Genomic DNA, 17,723 nt, shown 5'->3' with positions numbered 1-17,723 from the left:
TGTAACCTCCAGTTCGTTGTCTATGAGCGTGAACAGAAAATGTTAAATAACCCAGTGCTCTGAAATAAAAGGATTCTACTTGTTTTAGAAAGAGCGTGATCTGCAATAATATTTCGATATTTTTGTTGGCCCTGTGCACACGTTTTCATATTTGTTCTCTCTTTTTTTTTTTCACACCTTTTAATACTTTCCTCTCATTTTTAGAAATGGTAGATAGACCTATAGATTTCAGTGTACCCACGGATACACGACGTAAAATGCCCTCATGTCGAAAAAAAACCGTTAGTGTTTCCATATACCTGTTGGATAGTTTTTATTCGTATATTCATTAGTACGTTTTCTCGCTTAACACGTTCTTTTTCCTTATCCCCTGCAGAAATGTTTTAACTAAGTTTCACTGTACCATACATGTGTGTATATCTGCCTTCTAGTACCGTTTCCTGATATGGGGTTGGGGATTAGGTAAGATGAAATTAGGACATGTTTTTGTGGCTGGTTATCCTTCCTGTCACCAACCTCATTTGATGATCTAATGAAGATGAAACAAATTATGGTGAATGAAGTTGGGTAAAGAGAGGAAAGAATTGGCTGTGGCATATGAATAGGAAGTCTCCCAGCATTTGCCTGGAAGTGAAAATGGGAAATGATAGAAAAACATCCCAGGGCAGCTGATGGTGGGGTTCGAGCCCACTCATCTGCGGAATGCAGAGCTCAGGTAGATAGCTGCACATGTGCACCCACTCCGCTTGGCAGTTGACTACTGTAGATACAGTACCAAAATACTGCAACGTTTCTTTGAGATAGAAAAATGTTCTAGAGAGACTCCATAGCAGCTTATACGGAATGCATACCTGCCAACCCTTCCGATTTACCCGGAAACTTCCCGTTTTTTGACTCATCTTCCGATTTTCTGATTTATTTTTAATTTTCCTATTTTTGACCAATATAACCTCCAGTATGGTCAATACTCTTCCCCTAGGATAAATTCTTATGTGCTTGTGTAATTTACGCAAACTCATTTTCAAGTGTATTTATTTGATGCTTTATTTCGCGAGTGTATCGTCTGTCACCTTCGTGTATCGTGTTTCCTGCTCGCTACAGCAGCATGTGTGTTTTACGGCTGGGGATTCGGGACGGCAATCGTCCTGCAAGCAAGAGAAGTTAGCGCACGCTAGCGACTCAGTTATTCAGGACGAAAGAATGAGTTTTTTATTGTGTGGTTTGCGCACTGTTAACATCATTTCTGTGCGTAATTTCGTTGGAGTTGTAGGCCTCATATTTTTTCTAGCGGTTTTGTGCTCTTCCCCATGTCAAAGTCATATGTTAATATTGTATGGGACATACCGATCTGTTTTGTATGTGGTAATTTCGCGTATTTCAGTGCATTTTTGTTTATTCTTGCTTCATAATTTTAATGAGTTGAATGTATTGCAGGGAATTGTGTCGGTGACAGTTTCTGGTATTTTCTCTTCACGTTATGGCCAAAAAACATAACGAACCTTATCTCCATGTGTTCAGAGATACCTATAAAATTAAACTTCCATTCATTTTACAGTCTAATACAGGAAACTATTATGCGTTTTGTTGCGTGTGTCGGTGTGATATAAATACAGTTGGAACCTCGATATCTCGAATCACCTCGGGAGATAAAGTTTATTTCGAGTTATCGAAATGTCAAGATATAAAGAATACCGTTTTTGAGCGTGTATATATAGCACATAATTGAATCATAATTATCTATGGGCTTTCACTGAATACATTATTTTACCCCATCGCTTTAATTATAACACTTATTATAGTACGGTAACTTTTTGGAAGACAGGATACAGTACATACAGTAGTGAAACAAGAAACACCTTTGGAAAAAAATCAGTTAGTCTCTTCTGTTTGTTGCGGTTAACCTTTCCTCCCTTCACGTTGAAACTTCTCATCAATACTACGCAGCCGAGTTTCGTAAACGGAGCTTGTCATCCGCGACTTCTGGGCTTGCTTTCGTATGTGACCGGTAATTAATTGATACCCGAGAAACAGTGAGGCTTTGCCGATTTTCTGATCACTGGAAGTTCGAGTTCTTCGGTTCCCGTCATATTAATTCCCAGCTTCTCTGTAACCCGTTCTTTATTTGTTAACTGTTCCTCACAGACCACAAATGCCATATTGCACAGTTAATGTTGCAGGAAATTTGAGTTACAGAGTATTTTTTTGCTTCAAGGGAGGAAATGTTTGCTTCGAGAAATTCGTGTAACCGAATTTCGAGTAATAGAGAAATAAATACACGTGAAGAATAGGACAAACGGTTGGAAAATTTATGTTACTTCAAAATACTGAAAATTCGAGTAATGGAGGTTCGAGATATTGAGGTTCGACTGTATTATTATTATTATTATTATTATTATTATTATTATTATTATTATTATTATTATTATTATTGTGTCATAAATGAGTGATTAGGTACATTTTCTTGTAACCATTTTTGTTTTGCTTTTAGTTTAAGATTTTAAATGTAATGGTCAATTCACATTGTAACTGTAGATATGTACATGCCTTTTATCATGTCCTTTTTTTCACTTAGCCCGTGGCGCAATATATGTGGTGAAATCCAAAAATTAAAAAATCTTCCTATTTTTGATTTCTAAAAGTTGGCAGCTATTTTATTTGTTGTTTACAAGATCTTGCTGCCTACAGAGATTTTAAGCACCTGTAAGTTTAATTGCATTGTCTTTTTACAGCAAAATTTGTCGATTCTAAATTGAGAGCAGGTAACAAAGAATCAACGGAAGAAGAACTCGAAAGGCTATTGGATAAAATTATGGTCCTGTTTCGATTTATTCATGGGAAGGATGTATTTGAAGCATTCTATAAGAAGGTAAGTGATAAATATAACAATGCCTGCATTGGGTCCCTTCTCTCCTTTTATGTTTGTCCTATGTTCCTAGTCTTTTAATACCTTCATTCACTTATCTTTGTGTTTCTTCCTTTTTCCTGTGTTTTTTTGGGCTTTCCTCTTATGCTGCACTTTCCACATCAAGATGACCTGCAATGATTGTTGAAGCTTGCCCTCCGGATGAAGTTGGAAAGCAGAAACAAACTCGTCGGAGATGAGAAGAGATGGATTTAGAAGAAATGGGTTGATATGCAGAGAGCCTATCTATTTGAAGGCGGCGTTGTATGAAGATGTAGAGGTTGTCCTTGTCCTTACGTGTTTTCTTTCTGTTTCTCCCTCATCACAAACTGGTATTTATACTATCTTGTTCCTGTCTGTTTTATAATGTTGTTGTTTGAGTCATCAGTCCACAGACTGGTTTGATGCAGCCCTCCATGCCACCCTATCTTGTGCTAACCTTTTCATTTCTACATAACTATTGCATCCTACATGTGCTCTAATCTGCTTGTCATATTCATACCTTGGTCTACCCCTACCGTTCTTACCACCTACACTTCCTTCAAAAACCAACTGAACAAGTCCTGGGTGTCTTAACATGTGTCCTATCATTCTATCTTTTCTTCTCGTCAAATTTAGCCAAATCGATCTCCTCTCACCAATTCGATTCAGTATCTCTTCATTCGTGATTCGATCCATCCATCTCACCTTCAGCATTCTTCTGTAACACCACATTTCAAAAGCTTCTATTCTCTTTCTTTCTAAGCTAGTTATTGTCCATGTTTCACTTCCATACAATGCCACGCTCCACACGAAAGTCTTCAAAAACATCTTTCTAATTCCTATATCAATGTTTGAAGTGAGCAAATTTCTTTTCTTAAGAAAGCTCTTCCTTGCTTGTGCTAGTCTGCATTTTATATCCTCCTTACTTCTGTTTTATAATACAGTGTCTGTATTCTCTCATTCTTGGACTGCAGAATGTCAGTTTGTCCATTGAAATGAAATGGCATATGGCTTTTAATGCCGGGAGTGTCCGAGGACATGTTCGGCTCGCCAGGTGCAGGTCTTTCGATTTGACTCCCTTAGGCGACCTGCGCACCGTGATGAGGATGAAAAATTGATGAAGACAACACATACACCTAGCCCCTGTGCCAGCGAAATTAACCAATGATGGTTAAAATTCCTGACCCTGCCAGGAGTCCAACCCGAGACCCCTGTGACCAAAGGCCAGCACGCTAACCATTTAGCCATGGAGCCGGACATTTAGTCCATTATGTGGTCAAGATAAAAATTAACAAAATATGATACTGTTATCACTATTCCATTTACTGGTAATAAATTACTTCCCACAGCAGACTACTGTATGTGCAGTGGATTTCAGGGCTATTGTAGACTGTAAAATGTTGACACACTTGACAAAATTGACCCTGTTTTAGTCGAATTTGACTTGGTTGTGATCTGTGTTTTTCCTTGTTAAAGAAGTTAGACATATCAAAAAGTTTGATATTAGTTGTTTACAAGATCTTGCTGCATACAGAGATTTGAAGTACTTGCGAATCATGTGACCTTGCCGGGGTGGGGAGGCTTGCGCGTCCCACGGAAGCAGATAGCCGAGCCGCAAGTACAACCATATCGGATGAGTATCTGTCGAGAGACCAGACTAACGAATGGTTCATCAAAAGGCGGGTGTAGCAGCCTTTCAGACCTTACAAGGGCAGCACTCTAGATGATTGACTGATATGGCCTTGTAATGATACTCACCGTAGCAGCGGGGCATTTCATCGTAGTAGATAAAATGATGGTAATAAAATTGTTAACTTATAAATATACAAAAATCCAAACCATACGCGAGGTAAAATTTACAGGAAGTTCAAAACGACAACTACGGACAGGATGTGGAAGTGGCGGGAGCCCTGCTGAGGTCCGTGGGAAAATATGACGTTATGGGGGAAGAAAAGGTTCTCGATAATCACCCTCGAGTAATCTATTAATCATTAACAAAATAAAATGAAACAAAACAACAAATGATATAGCAGATGAGAATTAAGAACACTTAAATCGAAGGATGTTTAAATAAATTTATAAAACACAAACCATAATCTGATCAGGCTCTTCAGACGATAGGAATTTAACATACAAGTTGACACAGAATGAATGGAGGCAACCTCAAACGAAATAAAGATTTTAATATGACATACAATATCGCTATTCAAGAGAGAAAGTTAAATTTGCATTAAATTACAAACACTAAGCCTGCAAGGAATTGCTTCCGCAAACAAAGATGCTAGGACTGTCTATCGAGGCATAATCATTCAGAGAACCAAAATTGGCGGATGTGGAATTCTAGGGAGAAACTCCGATATGCAAAATTAAAAGTTACATTACCATGCAAGTTACTTAAATCAAACAAAGGCCGAAACAGAAGAAAGAATTTAAATTAAATCAACCATCAGAAAATAGCGCTTACCATGAGAGACTGGCAACCTCAGAAGGCTGGAGTCCCGAGACGGGACGGACGCAGACCGCGTCTGGCTGCTAAGGTGATCAGTATTCAAAAGATGCGGACAGTTGCCTCGCTGTCACGAGGAGCCCTAAGCCTGAAATCTAGCGATCACAGGAGACCAATCGCATTACTCCAAACACCCACATTCACCAATTAAAACAGTCCTTATTATGACCAATTACAATTCACCAGATTTCCGCAGGTGAAGTTCAAGAACTTTTCGTTATGTAATACTATTTAATCCTCAAGAAAACGACACGTGGTAGTGCACATTGCCTCACAATTTGCATTCAATTTTAAAACACAATTACACAATACATTCTTTTATAAAACGTAAAATTTTGCACCAAGATCTTCAGAAAATTTAGTCCTTAAATGTTCGTACAAGCAGAAGAAGCAGCAAGAGTTGGCAACAGCAAAGAAGTATATGCCATTACGAGAAAGCTTTCGAGGAGGAACTTTTCAGGGCAGAAACCAGTCGGAGATGCAAACGGAGTAGCCTTGACATCTGAGACACAACAATTGGAAAGACGGAGACATCACTTCATGGAAGTACTCAATGATCTTGGTGAGGAATCGAGAACTGAAGAAGTTGAAACCATTTTGGGGGATCCAGACATCTCGGTAGAACCACCAACACGACAAGAGATTGCACAAGCAGTGAAACAAATGAAGAGTGGCAAAGCACCCGGTGTAGATAACATTATCCCAGAAGCCCTAAAGGTAGATCCAGATTTAACAGCGGAAATCATGGAGCCACTTCTAACACTAATATGGAACGAAGAACACCTCCCTGAGGAGTGGAAGAAGGGTGTCCTCATCAAGGTACCGAAGAAGGGTGACCTCTCAGATTGCAATAACTGGAGGGGAATAACGTTGCTCTCATATGGGGGAAAAGTGATTTGAAGAGTCATACTGAACAGAATAAACATAGCCGTTGACAGGAGACTACGTCAAGAACAGGCAGGTTTCAGAGGTCGGTCGGTCTACTGTGGATCAGATTAACACACCAAGGCTAATTGTTGAACAATTTGCTGAGTATCAGGACATCTCTGTATATACTTTTCATTGATTTTGAAAAGGCCTTTGACTCTGTCAACCGGAGGAAAATGTGGAAGGTTATGGAAAAGTTTGGAATTCCACAAAAGATAGTCCGTCTTACACAGGCAATGTATGATGGATATACTTGTCAAGTAGAACATAAAGGGAAGCTGTCTGAACCTTTTGTTGTAAAATCTGGAGAAAGACAAGGATGTCTACTGTCGCCAATCTTGTTTATCATGACACTGGATTGTATGCTGAGAGAGGCAACGAATAGAAAGCGTGGCATTCAGTGGAGATTAAATAACCGATTGGAAGAACTGGATTATGTGGATGATCTCTGTCTTCTTGCAGAATGTTTTCGGGACATGGAAATCAAACTGAATGACTTAAAAATAGAAGCTAAAGAAGTAGGCTTAAAGATTAATAACAAAAAGACTAAAGAAATGCGCATGAACCATCGTAACAATTGCAACTTGACTCTAGATGGAATGGATATAGAGAGTATAGGAATTTTGCTACTTAGGAAGCATGGTAAGCCAGGATGGAGGTGCTTTTAGAGGTGTGGTGAGTCGTATAAATAAAGCCAAAGGAGCTTTTGCACAGTTACAACCAATATGGAGATCCCCTCACATTCGTATAAAAACGAAGCTAAGGATATTCAACTCAAATGTTAAATCTGTGTTACTATATGGAAGTGAGACCTGGAAAGTGACCAAAGACATTAACACAAGGTTACAGACTTTTATAAATCGGTGTTTGAGGTACATTATGAGAATATTGTGGCCAGAAACTATCTCAAACAAAGACCTTTGGGAGGCCACAAGTCAAAGTCCCATACAGGAACAGATAATGAGAAGAAAATGGAGATGGGTTGGACTCACCCTGAGAAGACCATAAGAGAGTATCACAAGGCAGGCATTGAGTTGGAATCCGGAATCCACAAGGCAGGCAAGGCAGACCGAGGATTACCTGGAAGAGAACCATAGATAAGTTGATTGCTGAAGTTAACAAGACATGGAGCGAGGTGAAAGCATTGGCGGCAGATAGAACAAGCTGGAGAAATGAATAAGAAAATAGGGCAGGAGGTAAGCTACTATGACCAGCACAGTGAAAGGATTGTTGGTGTCAAGATAGACACCAAGCCAATGCCCACCACAATATTGCAGGTCTATACGCCTACTAGTTCAGCAGATGACGAGGAAATCGAAAGAACGTATGAAGAGTTAGAAGATTTAATACAATATATAAAAGGTGATGAGAATCTAATTCTGATGGGAGACTGGAATGCAGTGCTAGGCCAAGGGAGAGAAGGTAATACAGTAGGAGAATTCGGAATGGGACAAAGGAATGAAAGAGGAAGTCGGCTGGTTGAATTCTGTACTGATCATAATTTAGTCCTTGCTAATACTTGGTTCAAACACCACAAACGACGGCTGTATTCTTGGAAAAGACCTGGAGACACTAGAAGGTATCAAATAGACTTCAGTATGATTAGGTGGAGATTCAGAAACCAGGTGCTGCATTGCAAAACCTTCCCAGGAGCAGACGTGGACTCTGATCACAACTTGTTGGTCATGAAATGTCATCTGAAGTTGAAGAAATTAAAGAAAGGAAGGAATGCAAGGTGATGGGATGTAGAAAATTTGAAAGAAAGTGTGAGAGACTGTTTCAAGGAATATGTTGCACAAGGATTAAATGAAAAGGTTAAAGGAAACACAATAGAGGAAGAATGGACAGTCTTGAATGAGGTCACTAGGTCTGCTGAAGGAATGTTAGGAAGAAAGGAAGGAGCAACAAAGAATCAATGGATAACTCGGGTGATACTAAACCTGATCGATGAACTACAAAAGTACAGTAATGCAAAAAAAAAAAAAAAAGAAGAAGAAGAGGGCCGAAAAGAATGCAGGCGATTAATGAATGAAGTGGATAGGAAGTGCAAGTAAGCTTAGTTAGAATTACTGAAGGAGAAGTGCAAAAATGTTGAAGGTAGTATGGTCCTAGGAAAGGCAGATGCTGCATGCATACAGGAAAATCAAGGAAACCTTTGGAGAAAGGAAATTTAGGTGTATGAATATTAAGAGCTCAGATGGAAAACCACTTCTGGGGAAAGAAGAGAAAGCACAAACATGGCAGGAACATATCCAACAGGTTTATGAAGTTAAAGACATGGATGATTTGGTTCTGGAACAAGAACAGGCTATGGATGCTGATGAAATGGGAGATCTAATGTTGAGGTCAGAATTCTTCAGAGCTGGGAGAGACCTAAGTAGGAACAAGGCACCTGGAATTGATGGCATTCCCATTGAATTACTGACTGCCTAAAGAGAAACCAGCATGGCAAGGTTATTTCATTTAACATGTAAGAAATATGAGACAGGAGAAGTACCATCTGATCTTCGGCAGAATGTTATTATACCTATTCTGAAGAATGCTGGTGCTGACAAGTGTGAAAATTACTGCACCATTAATTTAGTATCTCACGCTTGCAAACTTCAACAAACATTATTTACAGAAGAATGGAAAGAAAGGTTGAAACTGAGTTGGGAGAAGATTTGTTTGGCTTCAGAAGTAATGTAGGAACACTTGAAGCAATCATGACATAAAGTCTGATCTTAGAGGATCGAATTAAGAAGGACAAGCCCGTGTACCTGGCGTTCCCAAGCTATTTGAGATTCTGAAGGCGATTGGGATCAGATACCAAGAACGAAGAATTATCTACAATCTATATAAAAATGATTTTGCAGTGGTAAGAATAGAGGGCTTTGAAAAATAAGCAGCAATCCAGAAAGGAGTGAGGCAAGACTGCAGTTTGTCCTCCCTCCTTTTCAATGTTTATATAGAACAGGTAGTAAAGGAAAGCAAAGAGGAATTTAGAAAGGGAGTCAGTCCAAGGAGAGGAAATCATTTCATCTCCCTGTAGGTGGTGGCGGTAGAATAATACCCACGGTAGCCCTTGTCTGTCTTTAGAGGCGACTAAAAGGAGCCCCGGGGGCTCTCAACTTAGGAACATGGCTTGGCGACTACAGGGCCCTTAGCTGAGGTTTTTTTTTTGTTTTGTTTTGTTTTTTTCCCCATCCCCGGCGGTATTAGAGCATTTGACACCTAGGGAACCTTTCATTTTCATGCTCTTCATGGCTCTTGTCTTTCTTTGGCCGATACTTTCATTTTTCTTTCCTTTTACTTTCATTTTTACTTTCCATTTTTTCTCTCTTTCTAGTGTTATATATATGACAGTTGCCTAGTTGTACTTCCTCTTAACAGTAATTACCACCTCACCACATTTCAGAGGTTTCTATCTCTTTCTGAACCAGTCACCCATCACTTCTGTTGCATATACTAGCTTCCTCTATGGATCAGTGCTAGTGTGTCGGCTCAGCAAACAAATTTTTGACTGATGGAAAAATGTCCATTTGACACTCCCTGTTGTACGATGTTGGCATGTAAAATATCTCCGGTGACACCTTTGGTCAACAAAATTACAGTACTTAAAAACTCAGCCAAAGTCACCCAAGAGAGTTTGTTTACTCTGCCCTCTGGAAGTCTTAGAGTAAAACAGAATATCGAAATTGATGAGCAGGCAGTCGGTCAGTCAGTTGACATATTTTTTTAAATGGCTGCACAACGTAGCTGTGGCATTTCTTCTTCTTTACCAACACACTCCACACAGAAGTCTTCAGAAACCCCTTTTTAATACACACATGTATGTCTGAGGCAGGTGCGGCTTCTCATCAGGTTCAGTGTTTCACAGGACCCGTTCTCATTAAGAAGCAACTTACTTTCCGGATTATTATTTTCTCAATAGTAAAATCAGGAAAGATATCTCTGGTTTTTCGGCTTTGTTGGCTTAGGACAGGAGGGAACTATAGAAAGCCCAGCTGAGTGGTTCATTCTCCAACGTAAACCAGCGAAATATTTTTAAATAGTGTTGAGAGGTATAGGGAAAGAGTGTTTAAAATATATGCTGAAATTGTCACAGCAAGTTGGGTCACATGTACAAAAATTAAGACCGTTGAAGCAGCATTTTTACTCTCTGAGGCTTAAGCTGCAGTAAGGAGGCACGCGCATAGTTCTTGACCGTGCAAGTATCAGTCGCCAGTCTGAATCTCAGCTGTTAACATGGTGAGACAGTTATCATTGCAACACTGTATTCTCATATGTAGAAGTCCTGGTTTCATCTTCATGGTTGTGTGAACAGTCCCTCATTATGATACGAAGATTGGTGTTTTGTGTGCTGTTAGTGCAAGACGAATAATTGGGCCTGTTTTTTGAGACAATAGTAAATGCAGGGAGGTACCAATATGTCATTTTGACACCGTTCTTCCATCAGTTAATGAAAGAAGAAAAATAGTGGGTGGTTTCAACAAGATTCAGTCCCTGTTCATACAGCAGAAGATTCCCTTCTTACAATCTCGGAAGTGTTGGCACACTGTGTGATCAGTGCTGGTCTATTTCTCCCTCGTTCTCTAGATCTAACAGTGTGTGATTTTTACTTGTGGGCAAACTGAGAGAAAATATGTATTGAACAAATCCTCACACATTGGAGGAACTGAAAGAAAACATTACGAATAAAATCAGAAACATTACAGTGAAAGAACTTGCTCGCATCAGCCAGACTGTGGCTCACAGTTGCAATGCCTGTATAACCCAGAAAAGACAACACTTCCAGCGTCTTTTATCAGGTAAGATGTCATATAAGATTGTGTGCATGCTTAAAGCAGGGCGGCCGCGCGCAACATAAGTTGAGCCGTGGCAGCTGCCGTAGCGTAGAGTACAAACACCGTGCATTCGGTCTTAGTTTATATGAAAGATCATGTACTTCCTGTCTCTATCACTCACGCTGTGGAAGGAGAATTCGCTGATGTATTTCTAAGAAAATTGTTCTCACTAGTGAAAAGGTTGCTTTCCTGTGGAACAGATTCCTGTTTCCTGGTGAAAACTGGTGTTATTGTTAATGTGTTTTACATTCGTTTCTAAACGTAATAGCCTAAAACATGTGTTTTATAAATGTGGTCACAGTGTTAGTGTTCTCCAGGAAACTACATTAGGAAGAAACTTAAAATCAAAGCTCTTCTTAATTTCACAGGACCGATTTTGTAAAGGCAAATTGTTTTGTAAAGTGCAGGTGTTCAAGCCTCAAGTTTATTTACATAATAAATATTCAGCTGCAGCACCATCGACTTCCACCTTTCGGGTTTAGTTAAGTGTTTATTTTATCCTTATGGTCTGATTTCATGGTTATATTATCTTGAAATGAATTAATAGCCATTGAAAAAATTGCTATAATAATGTTATAAATTTTAAAAATTAAATATAATGTGAACCACTGTCACCAAACTTTGTGAGGTACCACTAGTCTAAGGTAAACAAATATAGTAAATGTTTTATATCCCCCCTCCTCCCCCCCTGCCCCCCCCCCCCCTTGCTGAGTTACTATGTGTTTTTTAAATTAATTTATTTATTAGTTATTTGCATCAGAACACTGCTGCAGTATGGAAACATTAAAAAAAGGAACATTTTCTGTATAACATTAAAATACATAGTATAATACAAATTCAACAGTAAAACTCATGAGTCACACTACGTTGGTCCAGTACTGTACTGCTTACAGAACCACATCTTCCTGTGTGCAGGTCACAGGAGCCAAAGAACATTGAATAAAATAGCTCATAGTGTAGGTTTCTCCCAGATATCCCCATTTCTGCGAATTTCCTCTGCATCTTCTCACTCCTGTTTGAAGTCTGTTTAGGGCTTTCCTGATTTTCTAATCGAACTCCATGACTTGGAAGAAGTTGCTGTTGTGGTAGTAACCCTGTGAACAGTGCTGCAGATTAAATGTATAATGGCCTGAAAGGTATAAAATTTAAAAAAATTAACTGATCTACTACTGAACACACCAATATCCTTTTTTGAAGATCTATTTAACATAATTTCCAGTGATTGTATTACTTAATAGAACACGATCCCTCCTACTTCACCCCTCTTTCCACCCAGTATTTAATCACCTTAACCCAACAACACATTTGTTAAGCAGTCTTGCATTTTGTAATAAACTTCAAAAGACCACTTAAAAGGCATGTTTCCCTTTCTAAGGAATATCATATTGAACATCTCTTCAGATCCATCTATTTTATTATTACTTTTTTTTTTTTTTTTTAAGAATATTTTAATTTCATTAATGATGAAAGACCATTCTCAGAATCTTTTTAATATATATTAAATTCATTAGCTGAAGAAGTTCACATTGACCAAAACATGTACTAATGTACTGTATTTATGTTTTTAAGTATTGAATGGTGGAAAATATATAACATTCCATTTGAAGGAATAATTACTTTATTATTGAAAGTCAATACAGCACCAACATGGTATTCATCAATTGTACACTTTGAAGAACATTTAAAATACCAAAATTATATTGTGGGATATCTGCTTCATTCCATCTCTCTTTGTACATTTCACTTTCACACTGCAAGGTACAGAAGATTTGGACTTGAGTCTTTCTAGAGCCCTTCCTGTAGAATGGTCATTCTGCAATTTGTAGCAGGCACGTTCACGACGACTGTGATAGTATTTCGAGCTCTGTTCCTATAATATCACTAGTTGAAGAAATCGAAAGCTAAGTTTACTCGCTTGAGTCTCTAAGGGAAGTGCACATAACAATATGAAGATCACTGATATAAAAATAGTTTCAAAACAGTCATTGCTACTGTGTGTTTAATTTGGTATGGACATTCCCTCTTCTTATTTATTCCCGAGATTCTGTTTACATGTGAGGAGTTCTGTCATTACTGTATGTGTTTGGTCTTTGAGCCATCTGTACGTGCTGTTTCAGTTCACAAGTTTTTAATGCAGTGGCTTTGTAGTTACAATGCAGTATGTTCTTTTGTGTGTACTGCTGGTGTGGAACACCCTGGTGTGTTAGAATTGAAGGGACTAGTTTGTAATGATATGCCACAAAAGGTATCTCTAGTGATATGTCCAGTGTTTACCTGACGTAATTAATTAAAACTCGGCCTTAGATCAACCAACAAGAAATCCTGTTTATTCTGTCATCTGGTAGAGTAAAATAAAACATCAAAATTGGCGCACAGGCAGCATAGATGGCATCAAATTAAAATATCTGCACATGGTAGGTGAGTTAATAATCATTATATGCAAGCATGTTCGTTGATTTCAAAATTCTGTTTTACTTTAGACCTACTAGATGGCAGAATAAACCGAATCTCTCTTGGGTGCATTTTAATTTTAATTAAATTTTAATTAATTTTGTTGGATAAACACCAGATTTTCTACATGCCGACGTTGTACGACATGGAGTGTTGAATGGACTTTCTTCCGCCCTTCAAAAATCTGACTACCTCTGCTGGGTTTTAACCCGCTTTCTTAGGATCTGGTGGCCGAAACTAAACTACTTATCCACAGAAGGAGCTGCTGCTGCTATTATTAATAATAATAATAATAACATCATCATCGTCATCATTTGCCGTGCAAGAACTCCACAATTATATTTGTTCAGAGGTTTATGAATGTACTGTAAAAAAAAAATGTAGCAATCCCATTTTTGTTTTAATTCCTCCTACAGGATTTGGCCAAGCGTCTGTTGGTTGGAAAGTCAGCCAGTGTTGATGCAGAAAAGAGTATGCTGTCGAAGTTGAAGCAAGAATGTGGTGGTGGATTTACGTCCAAACTGGAGGGTATGTTCAAAGACATGGAACTCAGCAAGGACATCAATATAGCCTTTAAACAAGTAAGTAGTTCAGAGGTTGATCTCTCATTTATATTTTAATATTTGTACTGCAGATCATTGTTCGTAGGCCTGGAGTAAGATGGAACGTCAAAATTGACAAGCAAGCAGCCAGGTGGCATCAAATTAAAATGTTTGTACATAGTAGCCGAGACTACTACTACTACTACTACTACTACTACTACTACTACTACAGGTTGTGCAGTATGTACAACAGAGCTGTTCATAAAAACCAGGCCTAGATTTCAGTACTCCTCTCCACCAACTTATGTTTAGTTTCAGAACTGTCATACGCACTCCACAGTTAATGGAAATGTTGCCGCCCACCCCTAGCCTTGAAAATAATAGTTATAGTAGTTGTTGTTGTCCCTCTTCCTCTTCCTCTCCTTCTCAGATAGATGTATCACTAAGACACACTCGAACCTTGCCCTTATTCGCTCAGCCTTTTGTACAGTAAATCTGCTTTTAACTGCTGTAAGTACCCCTCCTCCCATCTTGTTGCCCTGTCACATCTGTTCAGTCTGTAGACATCACTACTAGATAAATATTCTCAGCAGGACAGGGGTTTCCCCTAACATGATTACATCATAATAAAATTTAAAAATTTCTCATTTAAAGAGTTCAATTTGGTTCTCAGTCTCCTTACATTCTGTAATAAACTCTGAATCTGACAGTCTTCTTCATTTTACAGTTCACTGAAATCATCATACAATTTAATTTCAATTACCTTAGAGCCCAGACTTATGTATAATTTTATCAAATCCTTTCTTTCCCAAAGAAATTTGAATTTTTTTCTCCCTCTGGATGTTCCTAGCTTGTGCAAGTAACTTCCTCTTCTCGGGTGACAGGATCTCGATTTTGCCGATTACGTTGTCCCTGGGTAGAGCAAGATGGCATATAGAGGGGCTCTTCTTCACGCGACATTGTTCCATGAATTTCTCCTCACTCCATGGGCCAAGTTTCACAGCGTTGTTGATTGGGGACATGGGAGGTGATGACTCATCCTGCACATCGTGTAGCACCAGACCCAATTTCTGCACTATATCCAGCATGCATTTGTTGACTCTTGACTGAGTGTATTTGGCCTGTGCATAGCACAATATCTTGCTGCTGTTTTGCTGTCGTATTCACTTCTAGTTTCAAAAGAGTTTCCTAATGCCTTTTCTGGTCGCCTCTGTTTTTCCATCACTCTCTTCTCCTTGCTCAACTCCTTTTAAAGATAAATATGTTGTGTAGAGACTGTATGCTTTTAACGATAAATATGTCTTGTAGAGACTGTATGCTATCATCTCCAGTTTTAACTGTCACTACATCGATCCCACACACTCCGCGTACAACCACTTAGTAAATTTTTTCTCGGCATTGACACATTGCTTGCCTTCCCTAGCTGCTTACTGCTTTCTTTACAGGCACTTCTTGTAGAGCTGATTGGAATTATTAGTAATTGCTCCACTTCGAGTAGCTGTAGCCATTTTTTTGTGTAAAAGTGTTCAAAATTTGTCGCAAGTTTGATGGATTTTCGGCTACTGAACAGTGTAGTTTTGAGTCGTGTTGGGAACAGTGCATGATGTTATCAACAAGAGAATCTTATATTATTTTGTCCTTAGAGGAATACACACTCATCAAACTCTTATCGAAAAGGTGGTAAATGAAATGATACCATAAGACAAAATTTCTTGACTTCAAAATTAATGTGAAATATCCCCTCCATTCCAGCTGATAATATAAACAAACATATCTCGTAAACGATCGACTATAGGACGTACGTTTATAGGAACATTTTATGTTGTTTTGGAGTGTACCTGTTTGCTTGCCACATTTTTGGGAACTCTGTATAACATTGGTTTGTTCAGTTGTGTGAGGTAAGGAAACTGATCGTCAGACAGTTGAAAGTTTTATGATTTAATATTCCTCTTTGAAGTAGACAGTATTGTAGTCTTCCAAGTCAATATTAAATTACACACAAAACATAACGTGAAAATTGGTAGAACAGGAAGACAGCTAATACAAAATGCTAACCTCATTCGGTTCAGAAACGTGTTCTCTTTGAAGGAGAAACCTAGTTAACTGTAGCCTGTCAAAGTGTCCTGAGGAGGTTGTTTGAAAAGAGGTTACTGTACTTTACTTGATTTTGTACTTGATCCTCTACAGTCTGGCCATAAGAAAGGACACGGTACTGCAGTTACACTAATCAAATTACCGAGCTCGATAGCTGCAGTCGCTTAAGTGCGGCCAGTATCCAGTATTCGGGAGATAGTAGGTTCGAACACCCCACCGTCGGCAGCCCTGAAAATGGTTTTCCGTGGTTTCCCATTTTCACACCAGGCAAACGCTGTACCTTAAGTAAGGCCACGGCCGCTACTCCTAGCCCTTTCCCGTTCCATCGTTGCCATAAGACCTATCTGTGTCGGTGCGACATAAACCAACTAGCAAAAAAAAAAAACACTAATCAAAATTATGGAGGACATTAGATGGGCAATGGACAAACAAAAACTGACTGTACTTATCCTTCTAGACTTCAGTAGTGCATTTGACACTGTAAATATAGACATATTGTTAGCTAAGTTATAAAAACTTCACTTGGATCATTCTGCTATTCAGCTCTTGGGCTCATATCTCATAAATAGACAGTGATTTGTATCAGACACGATGACTACAGAATAGAGGGCTAAACTACATGGCATTCCCCAATGGTCTGTTCTTGGGCCTCTTTTATTCTTAATCTATATTAATGACATTTCTACTCATTTGAATGACTGCAACTATCACCTTTATGCTGACGATCTTCAGATATACTCGCACCTTAAAGTCTCAGGCATTGACAGTGCAATCCACCAGATGAACTTGACTTTAAATTAAATTAGCTCGTATGCAAAAGAGAACTGCCTACTAATTAATCCAAAGAAAATGCAAGTAACCATAAGGAGACAGTCTAGGCTTTTAAATACACTACAATTCATACAACTGCCTACTCTGATGTTCTGTGGTGAAGCTATACCTTTTCAGAAGTCTGTTAAAAACCTAGGCGTTGTCATGAATGACGTATTAAACTGAAATGACCGCATAAGTGTCTGCAGAAATGTATATGCATCTCTTCACCCCGCAAAAATGAAACAGTCCATTCTTCCACATAGTATGAAAATAAAACTTATTCAAACTCTCATTTTTCCAATCATTTATTACTGTGATGCTGTACTAACCGATGCAACTGTAGGACAAATAATGGAACTTCAGAGGGCAATGAACTCTTCCATATGATTTATATTTTCTTTGAACTTTAGGATACATTTTCCCCTTATTATGAGAAACTATCCTGGCTGAAAATCGATAAACTAAGAAACGTACATACTGCGACACTGATTTTTCGACTTCTGAATTAATCTACACCTGCATACCTATCCTCTTATTTTAACTTCCTCTCATCTATCCATGGACATAATACAAGAACAACTTCTACCCTTATGATATCTGTTAATCATTCATATATATACACAGCCACTCATTGCAGGTGTCTGGGGCAAGGTTATGGAACTATGGAATACTTCTCCTTG

At 38.6% G+C, this 17,723-nt stretch overlaps 1 protein-coding gene across 1 annotated transcript in view; it reads left to right on the top strand.

Moving 5' to 3' along the window:
- The window catches only part of Cul4 (cullin 4), a 111,431-nt gene that overhangs the window by 73,241 nt on the left and 20,467 nt on the right, over positions 1-17,723 (top strand). Inside the window, exons 8-9 of the mRNA XM_067152114.2 lie at positions 2,730-2,866; positions 14,011-14,175. Coding sequence (XP_067008215.1) covers positions 2,730-2,866; positions 14,011-14,175 — 302 coding nt within the window. The remainder of the gene's footprint in view (positions 1-2,729; positions 2,867-14,010; positions 14,176-17,723) is intronic.

The sequence above is a fragment of the Anabrus simplex genome, chromosome 8, assembly GCF_040414725.1.
Source record: "Anabrus simplex isolate iqAnaSimp1 chromosome 8, ASM4041472v1, whole genome shotgun sequence".
Taxonomy (NCBI): domain Eukaryota; kingdom Metazoa; phylum Arthropoda; class Insecta; order Orthoptera; family Tettigoniidae; genus Anabrus; species Anabrus simplex.
Note: the sequence above shows the minus strand (reverse complement) of the source record. Positions and strands in the feature narration are given on the sequence as shown.